Here is a 16,346-nt window from a genome sequence, read left to right on the forward strand (position 1 = left end):
TCCCCACGCCCCCCACCTGCCGCGATTTTCTAATCGAAATGTGTTAAATGGCCGACGGCTCGCTCATAAGTTGACCAAAATGCGCCATTGTTTGTGTAAATGACTCACATGCGTATGTAGTATAGTACATATGTACTCGTACAAACATACATACATACCTGTATAGAACGTGTAGGTATGTACATACATATGTACATACATGTGTATATGTGTGCTTGTGTGTGCTGACAAAGCTTTTTATATAATTACCCATTTGCTGCTATTGTTGCTGGTCTGGTGCTCTTGCTGCTCATCTAATCTGTTTAATTTCAACAACCCCATCGCATTGAAAATCTATGAGCAGAAAATCAACGAAATCTCGAAATGAAATTTGAATTCTAATTCGTGTCCTCTCATTCTATTTTCTAGTTTCAAAAACTATTCTGCAGACATCTCAGCTCTAGATTTGATGTCTAGAATCACAAAATAAGAAAAGCTCAAACATGGAATAATAAAGCCATTTATACATCACTGAAGTTCAAACGAATTCCAAAAAGTGTGTGAAAAATATATATTGATATTATTTATAAACGATAAAAATCAAGCAATAACATGGCATCGGAGTCCTCGGATTGACCAAAGTTGTTGTCTAATTATGGAGAAAGACAAACAAATACCAGCAAACCAACGACAACAAATAGCATAGCCAACACACTATAAATAAAGGCTATGGAAAAAGTTAACTAGCGGCTCTTGAGAAAGGTCGTTTGGGTAAGTAGAAGTTATATTTTTTTTATATGCTAAACATTTGTACACTTATTATACCTATACCTATTAATGTAGGTATGTTCTTAGTATAAGCCGGTCGATTCGAGTACCGATTTTTTTTGCTTATGTACGTATAATTCACTGGTATGTATGTATATTCCTCCACAATTCGCTTGTGATTTGATTTGCTTTGCATGTGGGGTTTTTATATGTATGTATATTCTTGCATTAATGTGTGCACATGTACCTTTTCATTTGTGTACACATGCACTATATATGTACATAGATATATTAAAATACCACGAGCTAAAAATGTATCTTCGATGCGCCGAAGCTCTTCACATTATTCCACCACAATCTATGTACCCGACTGTGTCCGTAAAATCCAACTCTTACAAAGTTTGTTTACCCGTTTTGCAATCACGGCCCATTAATGATAAAATGATTCTAATATAAATGTTGGTTGCAATCAAACACCCATCTTAAATCATATCAAAGTTTTAACGTTACAAATCTTAATCTGTGGGAGGAGTACTGTTTATTTTGGATTCGACCTGTCATGCTTACAAACCTAAAACAACATCCACTTACAGTTTTCAGTGAGGGGTATATTGAATGAATATTTATTTATATAAAAATCGCCCATATTTTAAGATAAGGTGTGATCTGTAAAAATGTTGGTCCCACGATCGCTTTATACCCATTATGAGTAATAGTGATAGATAAAAGCAGTGTGCTCTAAAGCTTAGCTTCTCTTTGTCTCTCTCTCTAAAGATTTCATTTCAAAATATTCGCGAAATAACAATTTTATCTTTTTATAGAAAAGTAGGTATAAAACTAGGCATCATGTATCAAAGTGCTCATAGACTGTTACTTTAATAACCTCGAACCACCTTTGTCAACCCCTTTTGCTTAAACTAATATTTGATGTTATTTAATATTGAAATTAGATTATATTTTTTTCTTTAAAAAAATTATATAATTTTAATTAATGTTTAATTAATCTCCGACTGGTGTCCGAATTATTAAAACTAAAATGTACACATTTATGGTTTTTATAGCCTGTACCCAAGGGTTGAAAGGGCTTACCAAACTATGGTACGAATGTACGAAGGAGGCGTGTCAGACCCCAAGTCAATATAGTCATGTCCGTCTGTCTGTATGAACGCAAAGATCTCGGAAATTAAAGGAGTAAGATTAGCTAAACTTGGTATCCAGATTCTCTGAGAAAGGATAAGTTTGTGTTTTTAATTCAGTAGTACACACATACACACCCACGCATTGTAATTTATTTATTTTTATATATTTACAAAATTAAATTCTAAGCAAGAAAGAACGCTAAAGTCGAGCAAGCCAGACAGTGAAATACCCTGTACCCAGGCAAAATTCCCTCACTTAGTTATAGCGCCCCTAGTAGAAGCAAAAGGAAGATTAAGAGCGAAAATAAAAAACAAGAAAGGAATGCTAAAGTCGAGCAGGCTCAACTCTTAAACTCTGTACCACCCCACAAAAAAGTAATTAAATTAATTAATTAATTTAATTAAATTAATTAACTAAATTAATTTAATTAATTAACTAAATATTAACTAATGCATACATACTTTTACAATTACATCAGAATCGTGTATATGCGTGTTTGTGTACTTGTACATATGTATGTATGTGTGCATTAAGCCTGGTTATATGGCTATAACTTTCTTTCCGATCATTCTATCATAATGAGACTTGGTATACGGTTATATAATTACTAACCTAATGTGACTACTAAATTTTAGTTCAAAATTCCAAGAATTACGGGAGTTATAGAAAATCGTTAATAGGGGGGGAGTGGGGGGGTGGATCAGAAAAAATGAACAAACTCGTCCTTTCTCGGTCTCAGGAGAATCTGTATACCAAGTTTGGTTATTCTAGCTCTTATACTTTCGGAGATCCTTGCGTTCATACAGACAGACAGACGGACAGACAGACGGACAGACGGACAGACGGACATGGCTATATCGACTCGGCTTGTCATGCTGATCAAGAATATATATACTTTGTGGGGTCTACCAAGCCTCCTTCTGTGTGTTCCATGTGCACTCGCACTAAACTAATATACCCTTGTACCCTTTGGGTACAGGGTATAATAAAATAAAACTTTGGATACTAACTTTGGTTATTCCAGCTTTTATAGTATTTGCGTTCATCCAGACGGACGGACAGACACGTTTACATCGTTTTCTCTCGTCATTCTTAGGAATATATATACTTTATCGGGTCGAAGATGCTTCCTGCTGCATGTACTTTGCATCAACCTAATATACCTGCTTTACCCTACGGGTTCAGGGTATGAGAGTGTGGGTACAGGGTATTCAAGAGTTGGGCCCCCATTATTGTTCAAAGGTCCATTTGGTAAACGGGTCGTGCCGGGCGGAAAAAAGCCGGCCCATGCCTAACTCTAGCGTAAAGTTTTCTTGCTTTTAAGGTGAATTTATTTCATTTGAAAGCCAGTCCATCAGGTGAGAAAGTTTTACTTGAATCTCCTTGCACTATTTCCGTTAACCTGAGCACACAATTTCAATTATTTATGGCAATATCTTACATTTCACACGCCTCCCTCCTCACATGACAAATTTATTGCAACAAATGTGCATAGAAATGTGTAAATTCCAACACTGTTGCAGATGTTGGCAACTTAGAAATTTAGCTGATCCAAAAGGTGGGCTCCATTTCGCACAGAAGTGCAACCACTTAATTAACCGCTTCAGCAGTGGGCAGTGGCAGGGGCAGAAACAACAACAATGCCAACAATAACAATATTTAGAGCTGTCCAGGCTATAGTATGATTTATGCATACTCGTCGTATGTTCATGTGAAATAACCAAGAGGCGAAATTAAATTCCCCAGCAGTTGGGAGCGAGTTTGCTCAACTAATATGAAAATAGATGCAACACAATGAAGAGGCAGGAGCAAGTGTAGAAGCAACAGCAAAAGCTGAATCTAAAGCTAAAACCGAATTGGAATAAAATGAAAATGATTTCAGTGCAGGAGGTGATGGCGTTGCCGAGCAACGCACGTGAGGGACGAGAAGAGTTTGGTGAGATGGTTTGGTTGAGGGAGCATCGAGGTGTTTGCTTGTTTGTTGGCATTGTGCACATTATTATCAAGGATATTGGGGCGGTAGGAGTGGTGCTGTGAGGGTGAGGGTGAGTATGTGTGTGTCTGTGTGTGGGTGGGTGCGTGTCTGTCAGTTGCCGCAGCTGGGGTTGGGGTTGGTGTAGCTTGTTGGTCGGTCGGTTGTTCGCTACTCATTCGGCTGTTGTGCGCGCGCTCAAGGAAATTGTGTAAAAAAGGACACACATAAAATGTAAACTCTGAACCAAAAAGAAGGGCGTGGGATGGCGAAAGGGGGGTGGGAGTGGACCGACTTGACTGCAAATGGATCCCAGTCCTACTCACTCAGCGCCAGTTGGATGGATGGGTGGTGGGTTGGTGTTGGTGTTGGGCCTGGGACGTGTTGCAAAAACGAATGGAAAACGGCGCAGAGCGCGCAAGGATGACATTGTGCGTGGGCCGATGCTGAGGATGGGATGTAACAACGAGAATGAAGGGAGCAACACAACTAAAATTGTAAACGTCGGCGACGATGCCAAAGAAGTGGTGGGGTTGAGGGGAAGGCTTGCTGAGGTGAAATGGTGGGAAGCGGAATGATGGGAGGGAACGCAGTGACAGTGACAGCAATGACAACAACAACAGCAGCTGTGTCGGCAGTTCACTAGCAATAACAACAACAAACAAATGAATTTATGCAGCCATAGCAGCAGCTTCGGCACTACTAGTTGTTGTTTTTGCGTTTTGTATTTATGTATGTAGCCGTGCTCATTGGTGTTGTTGCTGTTGGTGTTGGTGCAGTAATTCATGGGAAAAGGCTCAAAGTAGAACGAGAGCGCGCCCAATGGCTCCATAAATTAGAGCGAGAGCAAGAGAGCGCGCGCCCGGCTATAGTTGTTGGTTTTTCTGCTGCTGCTGCCGGTGCCGGTGCACATGCAATACAGGACGTCAGACGGGGGCACCAGGAGTGCAGCATTGACGTATTTGCCATTTGCAACAGAATGCGCCCTTTCCTTCTCCCTCCCACGTAAGCTCACTCAAAACGACGCCTCTGCCTTCGGGTAATAACAACAACAAAACAACCAACGACAACAAAAGCAACAGCAACAAGCACGAGTTGTAGACGCAAGTAGCACAACAACGGCAGCATCTGGCCCAGGCCTCTGATGTGCCTGATTGTGGTGTGGTTGGGAATCGGTTGGGGATCGGTCGGGGCTCGGTCTAGGGCCCGATGTCTGCCCATGCCTGGGCTGCTGATGCTGCTGCAGTTGGAGCAAGTCGACAAATGCAGGGTACACTTGACTAGGACAAACCATGAAGTTCAGTTCTGCCAGGAGCTGTGTGGCAGTGTTTATATGTGTGTATGTATGTTTGGTATGTATGTGTGCGAGAGTGAGTGAGAGTAGGGGGTTGGGTGATGGCTGCTTTTTGTGGCTGCAAAAAGTGCACCCAAAATATACTTAGTCGACATCGTTGTGCGTTGGTTGTTGTTGTTGGCAGTTAGTTGGCTTAAACTGGGAATGTGTGTGTATGTGTGTAAAGCCAACGTTCATAATGTCATGTATGAACACACTACACACTCTTCTGAAAATGGTAGCTACCACCTTGTAGGACCGGGCATTAGTCCCTCTTCCGCGTGTTGATACCAAAGGGCCTTTTCGTTTATTATTTTATTATTTCCCCCGCAATGAGCTTTTGGTTAAAAGTGTACTTTTTCCTATATGTACATAAATTTTATATGTATATACTTATATTGAAAAAAATGAAAGCTTTAATAATTCATAACTTGTCACAATTTCTTTTATTTATTGCCAATAAGACCCATTTTGATATTCTTATCAAATATGTAGCTCCCATGTGTTTTTAAAGGTTCGAAGTTCGATTTAAGTTAGTGATTTCATTTAGCAAATTTCGTTTAATTAAACATACCTTGTATTATCATCCCGATATTTGCCGGTTGGACTAAAAAATCACCGCAATTATGTCTTCAACAACAAGAATTGAAATATTAGAGACAAGACAAAAGCACTAACCAGATGTAGCAGATTATTGATTATTCAACCTTAAATGCGATCTCTATGAGCACAGGATATAGAATGACCACAATGTTCTTAACAGTTAAATTAGAGATAGCTTAAAGGTTCATATATCAGAGGAGTACTCAGTATTAACATCCTTGATCGGTCGATAGAGTTATTTTGTTTCAAAATGAACTAATTTTTTAAATTTATCAAACTACACACTGCAGGGTCTCTCTATTTATTGTCTTGAAATAACTTTTCAAGGTTTTGTCAAATATTTAATACAAATATTTGGCTCGGAATGCGTCGACACCCGATATCATGAACACATACATAAATTTTTCCGGGATTATATGAGCTGGATTTTAAATGTATTCGTTCTGCATGCAGAATCTGAAACTTACAATGAAACGGACTGAGCAAAGAAAAATCAAAGCGAATGAGCTACAAATAAATTGATGGAAATACATGCATATGCATATAAATATGTACATATGTATGTATGTATGTATGTACATGTGTGTGTATGTCCAATTATGTTTGTACTTGTTGCGCACAAAGCTGATGATGACAGCCCGCTGCTGGAAAGGCGTTACAGAAGTGGGGCAGAAGACAAGGCAAGTCCAAACGATCGAGCAAATGAAGATCGCGCAATTGAAGAGACAGACGACGTTGTCGGGCGGGCCCCAACGTTGGTCGCCTTTGGTTGACTGACTGACTAACTGACTGCTTGGCTGGCTGGTTGGTTGGCTGGCTGGCTGGCTGGTTGAGTCAATAACCTCGCAGAGCGGCAGACGAAGAAGTACGAACCGCGCCTCCACAGGCAAGCGGCGAAGACTTCGAGTCAACTTGAATAATGAGGGGCAAGCAAAGTGAACTGAAAAAGTGGCGTGGCAAACGCGACTGCCGCCAACAATCAAAAGAAACAAAAACAACGGCAGCAATAAGACAAAAAAAAAAAAACAACTCGACAACGACGCATGCATGGTTGGCAACAACAACAGCAATGTCGGGCAGATGTATGAATGTATGTATGCACATTGTATAACACATACGTATGTATGTACATACCTAAATCTAAATCCCGAAGAATGCCAGCCAAAGTATTTATATGTATATGTATGTATATATGTATATATACATATATATATGTGAGTGTGTGTGTTACAGATGATCAGCAAAAATACCCAAAGAGCAAGTGAAAAAAATCACTTTATGAAAGAGACCAAACCAAAGTACATACACACGCAATTGGAATCGGAACGCGTTAAAGAAGAGACGCGGTTGTGAGCCTACTGATGACCATGGCCTGCAGAAAGGCGGAATGGGCCAATGAAGCACTGAAACCGAGCAAGAAAGAATCAAGGTAAAAAGAAAAAGAACAAGCCCGGAAACTAAACAGAACTCACTGACCAGGCGAACGAATATGCCAGCAATCCTTAAATAAAATGCATAGCTAGAAGTGGACCTCTTGACTTGTTGTTATTGGGCTCGAATCTTGAATGCAGAAAGTCCTGTGGCTGACACAAAAATTGATTGGGTTATATGCCTACATACACGTTTAGTCGTAAGAATATGCTTCCAGACTTGCGTATGCGAAAACACTCACATACTCGTATAAAGATAATTATTGTGAGTGTGTATTGCAAAACGTATCTTAAAGATACACTGACTGACTGCGAATTGAACTATAGATAATCAAGAGCAAACAGCAAAAACAACAGCACCGCTAGAAAAGTGACGCCAGCGACGGGGCAGGAGATAAAAAAATAAAAAGAATTTCACATTTGTACGCTGTCAGTCACAAATATTGAAGCGACTGGCGAGTCAGTCATTCGCTACACAATACAAACAAACTTACATTTGTATGTATGTATATGCATACACAGCCATGTAGATTGTTCGGTTACCCGTTCCCGTTCCCCTTTCCACCTAGCGCAAAAAGTACACAAACAAGCACACGACAAACGACGAGCAAGCACAGTGGGAGAAACGAACGATGTACAAGTATGTACATACATATGTAGCTCTGATTGAAAAATCATTTCCGCACAATGAAACCATTTAGCGAATTCGGTGGAAGAGCTCTACCACAAACGAGTGTACTGACTTCCCAAAGTTCTTTCAATTTGCTGAAATGCGAAACGAGTAAAGAATAAACTTTTAACCCACACATATACAAGCACAACACACGCACATGTGCTGAAATCTAAATTGATACATACATTCCTATTGCTTTAATTTGAAACATTAATTAATCAAATATAGTACACATTGGTTAATAAAAACACTATGTACTGCTAAAGGAAATGACAAGTAGAACATTGATTAAAAATAAAGAAGGGGCATACATATCTATATAATTCAAAAATACAAACCTGAATTAAATCAGTCTCTTCCACTGTGCGATGGCAATTTTGGTTCCTCCCCCACGCCAACAGCGCACCGTTAAACGCACCTTTTCCTTCACTGCGCGGTTACGTCGACGCCGGCGTCGATACTAGCGTCAATGTTGACGCTGATGTCGAAGTCAACGCTTGAATTCATATACATATGTATGTACATATATATGTACGTGTAGCTGCTGCTGTGCTGCTGTTGGTGCGCGCTTTTGCACACATACATGTGTATACACAACCACAAGAAGCACACCCGCTGCTGTTGTTGGCTTTGGCTTTGACCTGCCCTCGCCTCTTTTCAACCCATGGTCCGGTTCGGTGCGAATTGGTCCCACTGTGATGTGGTTGCTGTCATAAAACTTTAAACGAAGCATAAGAACAGCAAAGAACGACGGCAACAAAAACAACTATAACAACAACAAACAAGAACACAAAATGCCGACTTTTTTCTTGATTTTTTGTTTTATTTGTTGCTATAAATCGTCGTTGATGTAGTTTTTGCTGCTGCCAGAGAGCACTGTGGGCAAGATGGCATTTGATAACAACTTCAGAATGTATTTAAACTACCTCGCCAAATAATGCTCACCCCCTAAGCTGACAAATATACATTCTATTGTATTTATTGATTGCGCTGTCTGGGTTTCGATTTGCTTTAAATTAAAACTTAGACTACATTGATTGGTAATTAAGATTTTAGTTTACAAATACAATGTATGTATGTATGTATGTACATATGTATGTATGTACATTTGTATGTATGTATGTACATATGTATGTATGTACATTCATATATGAAAATATTCATATATGAAATGCAAATAATTATTTGATAAGCGTTAAGCGTATATCTGTCGTGCCGACACTGGGAGCAGAGCATTACAATAGTATAAGTATATTATCACACACAAGCAATGAATTATCAATAAAATGATGAATTTAATTTGATTAACAAAAAGAATAGTGTAGAGAATTTTGCGAAAACGTAATTGTCAACCACTGTGCAAACGAGCCGTCGTCCAGTCGCATTTTCAGTTTGTCCATCTGGCCGTTTGTCATGCCGTATGTCCGTCTGTCCATCTATCCATCTGTCCTGTCCGTTCGTGCGCTTTGTCAACTTGGCGCGCGGCTCTCACGCTTGGGTTCGCCGCGGCTCTCTTGTTTCGATTCCACTTGTAACCGTTGCTCGCTGTTGCCGTCTGGCTTGTGTTTTGCCCGTTGCCGTTGCCTCTTCAGTCGCCGCGTAATCACACACACATTTGGTTTAGTTTTTGCGGCGCTGCAGCGGCGCGTCTCAATATTTCAGAAATTGTAGAAATATATACAAAAAAAGTTGTGCAAAATTTAAACAGTAATGCAAAATGTGCGACCAAATTGTTTTAGCTAAGAAATGTGCGCTACAATGCATTTTTTGAGTAAGCAATAACGTTTTTCGTAAAGCCGACTGTCGCTTGCTCAGACGGCTTTGCAGTCGGCGTTTAGTCAGCAGCAGCAGCGACGCTGGCCGCGCTGCTTATTGCTTTACAGATAGAGAGAATATGATATTCATATATGTATGTATGTATGTATGTACATACATACATATATTGCATTTTAGTGAAAAGTGTTGCAATGACTTTTATGAATGAATCTACAGCAAAAATTTGCGTAAAGCAGATGTTTTTTATCGTGTGATTAACGAATGGCATTTTCTGTTTCGCTCTAAGTGTACTCCTCGGCATGGCGCTTAGAATTTAGTGTATCGATGTGTGTTTCTGCCTTTTTTTCGTTTCATGTCTTTCGTAAATGAAAATTTATTTATCACTTTTTTAAAAGTGCACTAATTACGAATGTAATAACTTTCATTATGAAAAAAGTGTAGGATTTCACACACACACATTTCTTACCCAGTCGCTCTTTGCGTATGCAATTTGTGCGTAAATTTAATTTCGCCGCGTATTTTTTGTTTGCCGTGGAGTATTCGCCGTTGCTGCTCTCTCATGCAGGTGTAGTAGTGAGAAGCGTTCGCTCTTTTTCTCACGCACACACATAAACATTCGCTGCTGCTGTTGTTTCCGTATTCTTTTTGTGGATGCTGTTTGGCGTGTAGTTTTTTTTTGTAGTTTTGTTTTGCTTTGTGTGTTTCTGTTGTCTCTCTTTTGAGCCAACATTCACTACTCGCTATCGGCATTGCCAACACACAAAAATTCATTTAAGTTTTGCTTTCATTCAATAAATAATTGATCTATTATTGTTTTGTTTTATTTATTATCTACATATCTTTTTTTCCAGAACCAAGTAATATAATAACAGATGCGCATGTAACGCACAACAAGTCCAAGAAGAACAAACCCGCTACCCTACAAACTTGGTATTAACATGAACAAAAATGCCGGCGATGGCAGCGGCAATGATGGCAAAAACTCGAATAATCATGGCACTGTAGGCGGCAGTGGTAAGGGCGGCTCCAATGCCGGAGGGGGCGCTGGAGCCGGCCCACATGATCCCACAGGTATTTTAGATGCTGCTTCGCTCTTTGGTATGTAACACTATTTCAAAAAGTCGTGGATGTGTCCTTTTTAACAAATCCCATTTACAGCGTACTGGGGCCGAGATCCCACCGGAGCTGCGGCTGCAGCTGCCTCCAATCCCCTGTTTAGCTCCCAGTTCAATGCAGCTGCCGCAGCCGGCTTGGGTCTATTGCCAAATGCGGGTGCTGCAGCGGCAGCCAATGATCGTTACTCCATGGCAGCTGCAGCGGCTGCTGCTGCAGGACATCATCATCAAAACACCATGGCCGTTGCAGCATCACAGGCCGCTAGTCTAGCAGGTCTGCATCCAGCAAGTGAGTAAAATGTCGGCAAAAAATTAATGTAGTATATTGTCAAGATGTTGTCACCCATAACACAATTTCTGGTTTGTAGTGATTTTAAGTTTTATCGCATCGTACATACATATATGTACATACATACATGTACATACATATGTATGTATATACATTCATATGTATATATAAAAACGTAAAATTGTATAATTTTGATTGGGCAAGAACAATAACTAAAGACAAGTTAGAATTTTGGATACGCTTAAGCTTTTTATAGCTCCCGCAATTACTGTACAAATTTGAACATCAAGCATTCCTGGATGTTGGTCTTAAGTTACTATTTGAGATTAATACTTGTATTTTTTGTTGGAGTTCAACAGCAAATTCCTTGTATTTCTGGCAAGGTGTTTGAAGAAAACTCTCCTATATCAAATGATGCAGGCTATTGGCTTTACGCTGAGCGGCTTTATTGTAGGCCACCTCTGCGAATAATGGTCGAGCACACTACCATATTGTCCCCACATATTTATTTTCTTTACATTTATGTATGTTTGTGTGCGGCAATTAATCGCTTTCTTTTGTAGGTTGGTGGTCAATGGCCCAATTGGCCGCTCAGGACTACTTTAGCCGTCTGCAGGCCTCTGGCCTATCACCCTTTCCTCATCCAGACTTGGCGGCCGCCTTTGGTCCAGCTGCGATGGGTATGGGCACGGGTGCAACAGGTGGTAATGCTGCCTCTGGAAGCGGAGGTGGCATGGGCGGAGCGGGTGGCGGCTCTGGTGGTGGCAGTAGCAGTTCAAACTCATCCAGCAGCAAATCGAACAAATCCCGAAAGGAAAAACGCGCCGCCCAACAGCAACAACAACACCAACAGCAACAAAATCTCGCGAATAGTCTGAATGCTGCCGCTGCAGCGGCCGCAGCAGCTGCTGCTAATAATCCCGCGGCAGCCTTGGCCAGCATGCACGGCTTTGGAGGACCGGGAACAGCAATGTCATCGTCATCGTCGAACGCAGGCATTGGTTCGATATCAACGAGCAGTGCAGGTCACAGTGGCTATAAGGTAAGTAACTGAATAGGCCAGATTGGGCATAATTGAGATAATCTTCTACTTGTAGTCCACGGCAAGCGCTTATGGCAAGCCATCCACGATGACCAGCGGCATGTCAACGACACCCGGTTCAGCCTACGATCCAGTCACCTTGCATAAGGAGTTGCTTGCCATGCAGGCAGTTGCAGCTGCCGCTTCCGGTTCCAATGCAGGCGGTGGTGCCGGCTCCGGAGGTCTTGGCGGTATGGGTGCATTGGGTAGCAACTCTAACAGTTCCTCCAGCAAGAAATCCTCTTCATCGTCGAACGCCGGCTCCATGCATGGTCATGGGCTGTCTAATCTGGGCATGGGCATGGGGAATGCTTCTATGGGCGCGGGCATAAATGTAGGTGGTGGCATCATGTCCACGGGCAAGTCGGCGACTAGTGTCAGCTCATCCAGCAACACATCAATGAGTGGCATGCATCCCATGGCCGGAATGGGTGGAAGCACCACACCTCTTATGTCACCCCATGGGGCGTTGGGTAACAGCGGCTTGTCTGGCGTTGGGGGCGTTTCATCCAGCGGTTTGGGCTTGGGGGGTTCATCTGGCAAGGATCGGGATAAAAATAATCCATCGCTGAATGCCTTAAACTCGCTTTCCCAGTTCGGAGCGTTGGGTATGACGCCACAGCAAAGTATGCAGGCGGCCATGAATGCATTCGTCGCGAGCACGGGAGCGGGACCCACATCAACGGTTACGTCATCGGGCGTGCCGCAATCATCACAACAGTCCAGCACTTCGGGCAGCGTATCTGGCGGCAAGACGGCAAAGGATTATATGTCTGGAGCCGGAGCAGGAATGATGAGGTAAGCGGGCTGTACTTGCGCATGGACAATATATGTGTGTCCTGCCGATATACTGACAAGTGCTCCTTCTGCTTACAGCGGCAACAGCGGTAACGGAGGTAGCAGCAGCAGTGAGCATCCGTCATTGCTGGGCGTGCGACTGCCGCCCGACACAGAGATTATCAAATACACATCCTCCATTGTGGGACCCAAAATTCCCGGTACTACATCACGTGGTCGCAAAAAGACCATTTCCGAAACAGAACAACATAACAACCAACAGAAACACCAACAAGAACAACAACAACATCAACACCAATTACTCCAACAACAACAAAAAGAGTTAGACAGCACAACAACAAATGCGCTTTCTTCTCTCCTTGCATTTCCAGGTCTCAGTCCCGCGAAGCGGGCTAGACTCGAAATGGAGTATGCGGCAATGGCCGCTGCGGCCCAACAGCAGCACGGAATGATGGGTGGCACGGGCGTCAGCGCAGCTGCAGCAGCACTGGGCATGTCCGGCATTGGTGCGAGCGCTCTGGGAAGTCTGAGTGGATTACCCAGTAGTGGCGGTGGTGGTATGAATCCCCTGGAACAATTAAGTGTGTCGAAATCAACCACAGTCACAAGCACCGCCAGCTCGGCGTCTAGTAGTAGTATGGCCAGTATGCTTGGACAAACAGCAAGCGGTCGCGACTCATCCAGTGATCGTGTAGAGGTCATCAAATTGCCACCAACCATCACCTCGAACGGCGCCTATAATCTGTCCAATAAGGGAAAAGAAATCCATGATCTGACCACGGACAATGCCACCGGCTCTGGGGTTAATCTCAGCCTAAAATCCAATCTATCAGGTAGCGGCGCCATTGGTTCAGCGTCCAACCCTATAACTATTGATGATTTCGATGCGCCACTCAACTTGTCCATGAAACCAGCCGATAAGAGCAGCACTTCAAACACAACCGCCTCCACTTCAGCACTTGCCAATCTGACTAGTGATTATCAGGCATCGAGCAGTGGCACTTCCAATAGTTTACAGAGCCTAAGCTCCATAACGGCAGCTTTGGGTGGCACTGGTGGCATGCCTGGTGGTTCCTTAACGGCTAGTGGTGGTAGTGGACCAGGCGGAGCTTCTCCAGCTCCTGCATTGACTGGCGCTGGTGCGGCGGCTTCCACCACATGCTCCTCGTCATCGTCTTCGTCGGCTTACAAGGAGGGACGACCACGAAATTTGGGCAGGGGCGTGTCCAAGCCCAAAAAGAACACCGTAGCATCACTCCTGGCCCAATCCCGTGCTGTGGGGCTGAAGCCAATGCTGGCTACTCAACAACTGCTACAACAAGGCGCGGATATTGTAAGAATTCCTAGCAACATGATTTGTATCTAAATGGCTAACTGAATAATTTCTTTCGCTGTGTTTGCAGGAAAAGATACGCCTTGCACTGAGTGAGGCCAACGCACATATGGAAACCTCTACCGACTCGGAAAGCATGGCTGCTGAGAGTGGAATGTCCGAATCAGAGAGCGAGGATGCCAATATACTCAACGTGTCGGAACTGCGAGTGCCACTCGACCTGGGCTGGAAGCGAGATACGGTCATTCGCGGCCTCACCAAGCAGGGCCAAATAAGGGGCGAGGTCACATATTACGCGCCGAACAGCACCGTACCGTTTAAGACAATTGGCCAGGTTTTTGCTGTGAGTTTGTAGGGCGACTTTATAATTAACTACCAACACACAACTAGAGATGGGCTCGGGATGCAGAAACGATCAGTATTCCTTCAGGACCTCCAAATACAATTCGATTTAGTTTCTTAATGCGTTCTGAGTGCCTCCTCATCTGACAAGAGCAAAAAGAGGCGGTTTTTAGAAAAATATTACAGTTCGATGAATAGTAACTATTCTAACATTACATAAATAGACATTGTTAACTGTTATTTGAATGATATGTTACTGTGTCCACTAACAGACAAAACCGGCATTATAAGTCTTAGGGTAGCGTAGGAGAATCGAATCACTGCCCGCCCATCTCTAAACGCCACTTATACTGCAAACGCATGACGCACAGACATATTTGTATTCACACCTATTATTATTTAGAAACCTTAATCTAATTCATGGCTTGCACACGCTTTCTCTTTACAGTATATGGAGCAGCACCCATCGAATCTTACACGTGAAAATTTCAGTTTCTCGGCACGAGCTATTGTTGGGTCATTTCTGCAGCCCGCTCCACCGCCCTATGCCAACGACGGCGAGTACATACGCATGACTGACGAGGATGTGGCCAAGCGGCTGGAGGACCTCAAGGTGTTCACGCGCCAGACACTCAATGTGGAGCAGCGCATTGAAATCGCCAAGCAACAGCAGGCGATGCGCGATGCCAAGAAGCAACAGAAGGAAGAGCTGGCTCGCAATAAGGAGAAGGCGCGACAGGAGAAGAATGCTAAGCTAGAGCAGCAGCGCAAGGAGAAGGAGCTGAAGAATCAACAGGCTATTGAGGTAATTACATGTTTAACCTAATGTTGCCCAATAGTTCATAATGTGTTCCCTTCTGTACATTGCAGGAGCGCAAGAAGCGTCAGGAGGAGTTAGAGCGTCTTAAACAGGAGGAGTTGATAAAGAAACAACAGGTGCGTAGTGCAGTTTTCTCGAGGCTCTGCCATTTTATCAACTACATTGATCTTTATTTTGTCTGTCGTAGGAGAAAGAGAAGCGACGCCAAGAAGCCATTTTAGCTAAAGAACAGGTATAAATGCAATTCCCATGCGCATCTTCTCAGTTCGTCGTAGTTTTGATGTGTAACCAACGAATATACATTTTGCCTAATTTCGCCACTAACATGCTTCTGTTGGTTGTACGCCCATTGAATTAACTATCCGCCGTTAGTCCCTGGGCAAGATCATACCCATTAATACTCTTACTTCTCTCTCCATCAAACACATTTATAGGAACTTCAGAAGCAAAAGGAGCTTCTGCTGGCCGCCGAAATGGAACGCGAGCGCCGTCGCCAGCATATGAATCTCATCCGGATGCTAGAGTTGCGGCGCAAATTCGAGGAACGTGAGAAGAAGAAGCACCAGTTGGTACTCGATCGTCTGATATTGCGAGAGAAGCGTATGGCCGAGCGAAAGCGCGATGCTGAAATCCTGCAACTCATCAGGTTATTATCTTTGAACATGTTCCAAGTTGTGGTTTGAGAATGCCTAAAGAAAGGCTTTTCAAATGAAGAATTCAAGGGATTACAAATCATAATTAGCCTTAAGTGTGTAACCTTGTGTAACCCTTTGGCTTTTTCGCGATAAATTTGGGACTATTGTACCTTTCCCATAGAAACGGCTTGATAAAATTGTATATATTTGGACGAAACAGGACTACTTCATTATAAGCTATTTCGAATAGAAACAGAAG

The 16,346-nt window shown here is 42.8% G+C and overlaps 1 protein-coding gene across 5 annotated transcripts in view; it reads left to right on the forward strand.

Moving 5' to 3' along the window:
* The window catches only part of LOC115634529, a 45,795-nt gene that overhangs the window by 20,727 nt on the left and 8,722 nt on the right, over positions 1 to 16,346 (forward strand). For 3 of the 5 annotated variants that reach the window (XM_030532335.1, XM_030532339.1, XM_030532336.1), the window contains exons 2-12: positions 409 to 750; positions 10,526 to 10,772; positions 10,833 to 11,078; positions 11,642 to 12,120; positions 12,176 to 12,957; positions 13,036 to 14,290; positions 14,361 to 14,633; positions 15,081 to 15,437; positions 15,503 to 15,568; positions 15,640 to 15,684; positions 15,887 to 16,098. In XM_030532335.1, the coding sequence (XP_030388195.1) occupies positions 10,613 to 10,772; positions 10,833 to 11,078; positions 11,642 to 12,120; positions 12,176 to 12,957; positions 13,036 to 14,290; positions 14,361 to 14,633; positions 15,081 to 15,437; positions 15,503 to 15,568; positions 15,640 to 15,684; positions 15,887 to 16,098 (3,875 nt within the window). In that variant the 5' untranslated portion in view covers positions 409 to 750; positions 10,526 to 10,612. Of the gene's footprint in view, positions 1 to 408; positions 751 to 9,643; positions 9,670 to 10,525; positions 10,773 to 10,832; positions 11,079 to 11,641; positions 12,121 to 12,175; positions 12,958 to 13,035; positions 14,291 to 14,360; positions 14,634 to 15,080; positions 15,438 to 15,502; positions 15,569 to 15,639; positions 15,685 to 15,886; positions 16,099 to 16,346 lie in introns of those variants that run through there. The other 2 variants (XM_030532338.1, XM_030532337.1) reach the window with 2 other exon arrangements.

Source organism: Scaptodrosophila lebanonensis, unplaced genomic scaffold, assembly GCF_003285725.1.
Source record: "Scaptodrosophila lebanonensis strain 11010-0011.00,11010-0021.00 unplaced genomic scaffold, SlebRS2 tig00000001-arrow-pilon, whole genome shotgun sequence".
In the NCBI taxonomy this organism is placed as follows: Eukaryota; Metazoa; Arthropoda; class Insecta; order Diptera; family Drosophilidae; genus Scaptodrosophila; species Scaptodrosophila lebanonensis.